The 9527-nt window shown below is 38.5% G+C and overlaps 2 protein-coding genes and 1 long non-coding RNA gene across 3 annotated transcripts; 2 read left to right on the forward strand and 1 right to left on the reverse strand.

The window, feature by feature from the left end:
* Positions 1 to 214: 214 nt before the first annotated feature.
* On the reverse strand, positions 215 to 685 carry LOC123476884. The gene is made up of 3 exons (XR_006651913.1): positions 636 to 685; positions 344 to 566; positions 215 to 277 (listed from the first exon to the last, which is right to left on the reverse strand). It is a non-coding gene; the product is annotated as an uncharacterized LOC123476884 (long non-coding RNA).
* A 1481-nt stretch (positions 686 to 2166) lies between these two features.
* On the forward strand, positions 2167 to 4481 carry LOC123477129. Its single transcript, XM_045180546.1, has 2 exons — positions 2167 to 2289; positions 2352 to 4481. Exon 2 carries the CDS (start codon positions 2607 to 2609, stop codon positions 4479 to 4481), a length of 1875 nt encoding a protein of 624 aa, XP_045036481.1. The 5' UTR covers positions 2167 to 2289; positions 2352 to 2606.
* Positions 4482 to 4490: 9 nt separating this feature from the next.
* Positions 4491 to 7141, forward strand: LOC116916602. Its single transcript, XM_032921860.2, has 10 exons — positions 4491 to 4774; positions 4835 to 4922; positions 4983 to 5212; positions 5363 to 5569; positions 5635 to 5847; positions 5905 to 6072; positions 6139 to 6279; positions 6346 to 6578; positions 6644 to 6803; positions 6890 to 7141. Exons 3-10 carry the CDS (start codon positions 5200 to 5202, stop codon positions 7039 to 7041), a joined length of 1287 nt encoding a protein of 428 aa, XP_032777751.1. The 5' UTR covers positions 4491 to 4774; positions 4835 to 4922; positions 4983 to 5199; the 3' UTR covers positions 7042 to 7141.
* Positions 7142 to 9527: the final 2386 nt, after the last annotated feature.

A 9527-nucleotide genomic window follows, 5' to 3' on the forward strand; every position in this document is an offset into this window, starting at 1 on the left:
ATGAAATATTAACCACTTCTTCATTAAGGTGCACATTTTCAATTGGCACTTGTTCGGGATCTTGTACCATTTCTTGAAATACTGCATGTAGTTAATAACAATTGTCATAACGTATGAATAAATTATACTTCATAATTTGTATTACCTCTTTGAACATTTAAAATTACTCTTCTTGACTCTCTATCCATGGCTGACTTAGCGTTAACATACACTTTGTCAAAATTCAGGGATGGGGCCCAGTCTGGGTGTGTTTCTCCAGTGTAGTAAAAAGGTTTTCCTGTGTGATTTCAAATAGAAGAATTAGATTCACACACTAACTATTAATAAATTTGTCGAGACTTACCTAGAACAAAATGTGCATTACAAACTCTAATGTTATTTGTAATTTTTTGGCCAACAAGATGAAGTCTTTTCAACCAGACTTCTCTTCTGCGTTTCACAACATCCAATTCCAGTTTCCCTTGATTTTTACGAATGCAAGGTATAGAAAAGAAACGCACACTTTTATCCCTGCCTGATCTTTTGCAACCCGGGGCACAACAATATAATGAAAACCCATGACAGCCCTACAGAAAAGATTTTTTTTTAAATACAAGAAATGTGATCTGAAAACAGAAATTGCTACACATACTAACCAAGATACGTAGCAATTAACTGACACACAAAAAAATAAAAAATAATTTAACACTGATTCACAAAATCCACTTTGTATTGGGAAATAACACTTTCAGCCAATACAGACAACGCAAAACATGACATAAACAACCAGAGAAAATGGCGGACATCGAAACAATTGACACGCGAAACCGCGATGTGAATTGCCTCTATAGAAGTCCAAGCATACACCACCAAGCAGCAAGATAAAATATCGTATCTGGAGAGTCGCATAGCAGAATATAAACAACGAGAATTTCATTTTCTGGAGGCTGAAGGAACAGACGATTCAACACGGGAAGAAACGGTTGGAGAAGTAACGGAACTAGTAAACCAGATTAACGACTTAACATCTCTAACGGGAATTGGAGAGAAATCCTTACATTTCGAACTAGAAGCGGAACAAGTTTCTGAACTACAACAAGTGATAGATACTCTAAAAAACCTAATAGAGTTGCAAAACAACGACATATATCATCTGCAAAAGGAAAACAGCCGCCTGTATCAAAATCTTAAGATGGGAATAACTCATGACGCCAGCAGTAAGACCGATGACGCCAACGCTAGGAAAGAAGCTTCGACAAGCGGCAAAACAACCACTGACGAACAAGCTATGGTGACTAGTCTAACTCAACCAATTGTTAAAGTTTAGGGAGAGCTTTTTTCCAGAGAAGAGAAAAAATCCATCCCACCTTTCAAAGGATAGAGCACGGATAAACTCATCATGGAATGGCTGAAAGGAGCGGAACACGTTGCCAGGAACAACGACTGTGATGACAACCAAAAATTACGGTTTTTCTCAGATCGGCTAAAAGGAGAAGCCCTTGAGTGGCACGGAGAATATAGTGAAGAGCAAGGAGAAGAACTTAACTATGGAGATTGGAGAGAAGCCATCATCGAAAGATTCCAGGTTTCGACTTAGCTACCCTCAAGAAAAAATTATTGAAACTTAAACAAAAACCAGAAGAGAATTGCCGAGCATTCGTGTCCAGATTAAATAGCCTATATGACAGCATCGAAGGGAAAGAAGACAAATTAGATCAAGATAAAACAACCATCGTGGAAGACCACTACTTACCCAGATAGGAATTGGTGTCCCGGGGTAGTTCCAAAGCCGTACCAATAGCACGACTGCGACGGGTTCATCCAAAAGATGTCTAAACCCGAGCCCTTGAAAAAATAATACTTTCCCGTTTACTCCTGTATATCATTGGTGCCCCGTTGATGTCCCTGGCCCGTCCCATTTATTTTCTTTTGGCTCTCGGTCAACACTTAGAAAATTTTTTGATCACATGTCTTTGTTTTAACGCGGCAAAATTTTCTTATTCCCTTTTATGACGGTGTTAACGTTCTACTCACTAGATGGCCAGTTCAATAAATTTTCTATGCAATTTTTTTAAATAATATATTTTGATTTTCTTTATTTAATGAAAATGATCCTTCAAGCTTTAGATTTCTTATTGTTTATTCATAAATAATGGAACAAACTCTTTTACTGGAGTGTTCAGTCAGTTTGGCAACGTTCACACTCACTCGGACTTGAAGAACGTCGTCTGTGTTCTGCCTCGTGTGAGAAAACTGGAAAAGACTATCTCTGTGTGTTGCTTCAGTTAATGGATTTTTTTCCTCAACAAGGTATTATTATTACTAAATATCCAAAGCTGTGTTTGTTGATTTAGCTTACAACATTATATTAGAAACAAATTGTGTCTGTATACATGAGTTGCGTGCGAGTAAAGCAATAACTTAGACTCCAATCTTCAGCGCTAGATGGCGGACGGATGTTTTTAAATTGTGGATGGATGTTTTGACGTTTTACAACTTCAATTTACGCCATAATACGGTATATTACGAAGTAATACGGCCATACGTTTTATTTTGTTCCAATTAATTTGTATTTCTATTTATGAACGGTTTTCGGTAGGGACTTGTAAGATTCAGTGTTGACAATAATGGCTGCCAGTGTTTCTTCAAGACAAAAACGCAGACGCATTCAGCAAATATTGGTTAACGGAAGTGCGTTTTACCAGGAAGATGCCGAGCAATATTCCTCTGCTAACCAAAGTGTGACTGGTGCCAGTGAATCAAACAGTGATCAAAGTGATATATTACATAACAACTCATTACAAGATTATTGCATTGCAGAAGTTGTCGACAGTGACATGAATCATAGTGATACAGAACCTGACAGTGACAGCGATGATGAAATTTATGTAGACTGTGAAGAAGAAACTGAAACGTGTTATGAAGTGGAGGAAGATGACACATTTTTCGACTGTGAGGAACACAATATTAACACATGTGAGTTTCGTGAAAGTCTTGCCTCTTGGGCTGTTCAGTGCCAGATTCCGCAATCGCATGTAGACAAATTACTTGTGCTCCTGAAATCATTCTCAGACTTTGACACATCCAACCTTCCTAAAAGTTGTCGAACACTTCTGAAAACTATTCGTCGCACTGCAACAAAAGTAGTTGGCCCAGGACACTACTATCACTGTGGTGTTGAAAAAGGAATCCTGTCAACTCTTCAAAGAATGCAAGTGAAACGCATTCCTTCTAAACGTATCAAATTGCTGATAAATGTTGACGGTGTGCCCATAGCTAAAAGTTCCGGTAGCCAATTTTGGCCGATTCTGGGTAGACTTAGTGGCTTTCCACATTCCAAACCTTTCTTGATAGGTATCTATCATGGGCCTTCCAAGCCATCTGATGCAAATGTTTTCCTTGCTGATTTCACAACAGAAATATTAGATTTGCTTGAAAAAGGCATATTGTATAACGGTGAGGTACTGACACTCGTTATATTTGGATTTGTTTGCGATGCGCCGGCAAGGGCTTTCATTGCTTACACAAAAACACACAGCGGTTATTTCAGTTGCTCAAAGTGTACAGAGGAAGGGGATTTTGAAGGTAGAATCGTATTTTTGAACGAGAAAGCCCCATTGCGTACCGATGCAACTTTTCGAAGTCAACGACAAGACGAGCATCACACAGGTCGGTCAATTTTAGAGCAGTTGCCAATTGATATGGTGGCCACCTTTCCCCTAGATTACATGCACCTTTGCTGTTTGGGGGTCATGCGTAAATTGTTGTGGCAATGGATAAAAGGTCCTCTTTCGTGTAGATTAAGCCAAACTCAGAAAAACACAATCTCGAGCTTTTTAATTTTTTTGGCAAGTTACATTCCTTCAGAATTCAGTCGTAAATCGCGGTCGTTAGCAGAATTAGCAAGGTGGAAAGCCACCGAACTAAGAGAATTTTTATTGTATACTGGTCCGATTGTATTGAAAAATGTGCTACCAAAACGCCTTTACGAACATTTCCTTCTTTTTCATGTTGCAGTCAAACTTTTGGTAGCACAACATTTCTGCAAAGAGTTTAACGACTACGCCAAACAGTTGCTTGTGTTGTTCGTGACGGAGGCAAAAGAAATTTACGGCAAAGAATTTCTCAGCTACAACGTTCATAATTTAATTCACTTGGCAGACGATGTACGTCACTTTGGCAATCTTGATTCTTTCAGCGCTTTTGCTTTCGAAAACTATCTGCAGGACATTAAACATCTTTTGCGAAAACATAATCAACCCTTAGCCCAAGTTATCCGAAGACTTGATGAGATCCAGTTAAATCTAGTACCACGGATAAATTGTGCTGTCTCACCTTTCGTATTGAAAAAGAAACACACTCAAGGGCCGATGATAAATGGCTGTCGTGGCGTTCAGTTCAAGTTTCTCCAATGTCACTCATGGACTTTTCGTACAGATAACGATGCAGATTGTTGCGCAATTCTTCAGGACCAAACGATTGTAAAATTGCCAATTTATTGAAGAGTGAAGAAGGAATTTTCTTGGTCGGGCATAGTTTTCTTCACAAAACTAGCCACTATTCTTCCCCCTTACCATCTTCCAGACTCGGAATAGTTTGTGCAAGACGACTTTCTCAATTACAACGTTGGCCTATAAAGTCCTTGAAATGCAAAGCAATGCTGCTGCCAACAGCAGTTCATAGTCTTTATGACTTCGCTGTTTTTCCATTGCATATGCAAAGCAACGCATAGCTTCAATCTTGCAAGTCGATGTAACTGAAGATTCCATTATTAACATCTCTCGGCTTTTGAAAGGTTATTTACGGCTGATTAAAGTTAATTGGCTTGCAAAAAGAGTATCTAATTTTTTTTCAGGATTTCCAAATTTTTTTCCATTAAAAGAAATGCAGCGATTATTTTTTTATTTCCTCTACGATGTTTCATTCTCGATTCTTCTTCAAGGGTATTTAAAAGTCAGTACATAACGTAATCCTAATATTTATATTTTTTGGGTTAATTCCAGGTGGTCTTTTAAGAAATCTGACAACTCCATTTTGTAGCGTCTGTCTTCTGCTCTGTTGTCTCATCAAGCGTCGTGTCTCGTGTGTCTCGTCTCGTGTGTCTCATGTGTCTCGTCTCGTGTGTCTCGTCTCGTGTGTCTCGTCTCGTGTGTCTCGTCTCGTGTGTCTCGTCTCGTGTGTCCTGGAATTTATTTGCTTTCAATAAAGGGATATTAACATATGCCAGAACGGGGTAAATCTTACAACAAAACGTATATAACTTTTAAAAATTTACGGTCTTCTTGTTCATTTGAGATTGTAAAACACTAAAACGTATGCGGTTTCCTTTCAAGATGTAGCTACAAATCAGCCTTTTCAATCTTCTAATTGCATTCTTTCGCAGGTGAAATGTTTCTTATAGTGGAGTATATCATAGGTGAACATGAGACCGAAGTAGAAGTTGTCCCCAGTTCATGGTACTCATCAGGTCAGTGTTGGTGGCCTCCAGGTGCATTTGCTCGTTCAACATTGGAAAAAAAAGTATCGAAGTCAGTGGATTGTGATAAAGCTACATGGGACTGTTATGATGCTCGCCTCATTGCTACTTTCAGTAAGTATTTCATGTACTATTCTACCGAGGTTAATTTTTAAAGTAATACCGATTTCTTTCTGCAGAAACGTATGCAGAAGCCAAGGCTAAGTTGCCTCTTGCTATTGCTGGAGAATCAGTAGCTCCCAGCTCGACTGACGTTGATGGACATAAAAAAGGAAAAGGAAAGCGAGAAAAACAGAAAACAAGAAGGTATCTAAGTGAAGATACGAGTGAATCTAGCGACGACGGAAATAGAAAGAACAAGGAGAACTCGTCAAGAAAGAAGAAGAAACGTAGTAAGCACTTTAATTTATTTTTCTCGAAGTTACTTTTTACAGAATTGATGTTTTTAGGTCCAGCAAGACCTTCCCAGAATGATGCTTCGGTATCAGCAAATTTATCAGACACACATATGACATTGCCACCTGTTCCGAACAGTCTCAACATCAACACGTTTTTTTCTTCTCAATCTTCAAATGAAGTTAGCCACACCAGGCCAAGAATCGAATCTACTGAGAACGGTAAGTACGAGTACAACAATTAGTGGAAAATTTTGAGTATAACATTTATCTTTTCTATCCATTTAGAAAGATCCAATTCCTTTGGTGACAGGAATGGTGTTACGGATGAGATTATGTCCTCTCCTGTTATACCACGACAGCAGCTAGCCGTAGCTAGAAAATCAAATCCATCACCATCAGCTCCCACCAGCCCGGAAGTGGATGCAAGTAAGATTTTCATGTAGTGTTGATTCCAGGGAATCTATTTTTTTATATGCGTTTTCTTTATCTTAGGAAAAATAGGTGTTATCTTGCAACGGGTGGAGGCGTTAGCTAGAGGCATTGAAGTTGTGAAGGCTAATCAGCGGGAGGTGCTAGACCTACTGACGTTGCTGTTGAAAAACAGTGCTCCACCCCAACCGGATTTACCTTCCATTACGGAATTGTTTCAGCTGCCTATGAAGACTTTACAGGATGCGAGGAACTTGACAAAGCTACTGAAAATTCAACATAATGCATCTAAAATGGTAAATTTCAAACATTCCTCTAATAAATAATGATCTAAATTTTATATTCATCTTGGTTATTGCAGAAGACGTTCGTCATTGGGATAGGAGGGACTACGAATTCCATGGTTGGAAGGGTCATGAAGTCAATCATGACCTACCGGTGTGGCAGTTGTTTCTGTTATCTAGGCCTAAATGAAGATAAAGTGGCTTTCAAGTCAACCACTATTTGTGAGATTGTAATTGGTGAGTGCTTAGTATTTAGAATACATTTTTATTTTAACATTTCTTCCGTCAATTTTTTAACGTTTTTCATACTTTTACCATTTCAGATGGAGTTCGTGAAGCACACAATTCTTTGACAAGAGATGCAGTTGAAGCGAAGATAAAGAACTGGCTACGTCATTGCCCAAGATATGCGTCGAAACAAACTGACGATGGAAGCCAGAGTGGAGAAGACGAGGAACAAGAAGAAACCTACTAAACTAAAGACTAATTTTTCATTGTCTCTGCGAAGTAATTTGACTATTTCATGTTTCTGTTGTATATGAAGAATTAAAATAAATTTGAGTTTGTTTCCAAAATATTACTGAGTCTCTTGATTTTATAATAAATTGAGCGTGGTTCATTCCTATTCAGCCATGTATGCATCCGCGATGAAATTAAAAAAGAACGAGGATATTATTCGTATAAAAGACGTTTAAAATGCATCTCAATGGTTCCATTTACATCTAAATCCCGTCCAAATCCCGTCCAAGGTCCATCCAATGGCACCGGATAGGAACCGCTATCGGATCTCGTCGAAGCGGACATTGGCCATACGTAAAAGACGTCCAAGGCATGTAAACTTGGGAATCTGCTATGTTCCAAGTACATCTCAGACGTCTCAAAGTGACGTGTTTGGGACGTCTTTGGGACTGCACTGTGCTATCTGGGTAGTAAAGTAAAGAAGATGAGAGATGGAACAAAAATCAGAATTCTTGTGCAAGGGATTCTACCGAAGATAAAAGCTGAACTGTATTTAAGAATGCCTGAAGATCCTAACGACTTTGATGCGCTTTGTAAAAATTGTTAATATCTGAACAAATTTTACAAATCAAGGAAAACAACGAAGAAAAAGAAATCACTGGAGTCATAGCAGGAATCACGCACCACGAACAACAACAAGACAAAGAACTATCTCAACAGAAGACTGAAATAGAACAATTAAGACAAAAAATTTTGGAATTGGAATGTGCTAATAAAAGTCGTGAACTATCCCAGGAAAATTCTGCGACAATAGCAGCAACGGACCGATACAAAACCCGAGGGCCAAATAGCAACGAACGGCAAGCCAGATCACCATACTCAAGAGTCCGATTCCAACAATGCCGAGACAGCAGCAGAGAATCAACTTATTCGCGTAGCCGAGAAGCTAGTTTCTCAAGGAGCAGAGACGGCAGCCCACACGGAGGAAATTACAACCACACATCAAATCTCCGAGAAGGCCCAACGTCAAGAGACGGTTTCACTACCTACCCAGACAGATCAAGACAGTATAGTGTAGGACCACAAAACCAGGGCCCGACCCACCATCAGGCGATCAGGCCTTACCACCAACCCAACGCAATTCCCATATATCAAAATCAACCACAACCATCCTGGCAAAATCAAGCAAACAACTTTCAACCAAGACCCCAGCAATCATCCAACAATCAAAGGACACCAGGAAATATTGAAAACATTTGCCACAAGTGCAACAAAAAAGGGCATATAGCAAGAGAATGCTGGACCAATATGGCACATATCAATCGTCCATTCTGTCGACCTATGTAACCAATTCACTTTCCACTTCCCAAAACCACACAAATAGCCCCACAATAGCAATACCCAAACTTATACGTATTCCCATTAAAATAGCCATGTAGTAACAAAAGCTTTAGTAGACACAGGAGCAGCTGCTAGCCTAATATCAGCTGACATATTGTATAGCTTAAATAACAAAAAACTGAAACAAACAAAAAATAACAATACCCCAATATTCCGAACAGTATCTGGACAACTACTCCAATCAGTAGGGCACTACGAATTTTCTATCACCATAAATAACAATCACACAATTAACCATTACTTTTATGTAATAAAAAATTTAAATGAGGATTATATCTTGGGATTAGATTTTCTTTCTAATAATAACGTAAAAATAAGTACTAGAGATAAGAATATATATTATGATCACTTAGGTGTAGAGCACATTTGGCAAAATAGCTTCCTTCCACTCTACAACATTACATTTTCTAAGGCAGGAATTAATATCCGATTAATACAAATTCCTAATAACAACGATTGCGAAGAGTTTTCACAAAAAGACTACAAAAACTTAAAAATGTTCGCACAATTGGACATTCATAGCTCAGCAGTAGCGGATCAAAGGCAACAGGGTAAGCCAGAAAATGAAATTTCACTTTTTCCCGAAGAGATAAAATCAAAAATCAAACTATTACTTGGAAAGCACGAGTTAATATTTGCAGACAAAGAATCCGACCTCAGTTTGGTTACACACGTAAAGCATTTCATAAATACCGGAGACAGTGCACCCACTAATCAAAGACTTCGGAGAACCCCGGAAGCGTTAAAAGAAACCGTAAAATCAAAAATAGAGATAATATTAAAAAACAAAATTATTAGAGACAGTCATAGTCCATTTTCTGTAGCTATTGTAATGGTACCAAAAAAGGATGGAGAGCTTCGACTTTGCATAGATTATAGACCACTTAATAAAATTACAATAAAAAACAGGTACCCTTTACCACGAATAGATGACACTGTAGATGCATTGTGCGGGTCTATGTATTTTTCAACATTGGACCTTTTGAGCGGTTACTGGCAAATAGAAATTGAAGAAAAAGATAAATATAAAACAACTTTTGTTTGTGAATTTGGACAGTACGAGTTCAACCGTATGCCATTTGGTTTAACAAATGCGCCAAG

The sequence above is a fragment of the Daphnia magna genome, linkage group LG10 (genome assembly GCF_020631705.1).
Source record: "Daphnia magna isolate NIES linkage group LG10, ASM2063170v1.1, whole genome shotgun sequence".
Taxonomy (NCBI): Eukaryota; Metazoa; Arthropoda; class Branchiopoda; order Diplostraca; family Daphniidae; genus Daphnia; species Daphnia magna.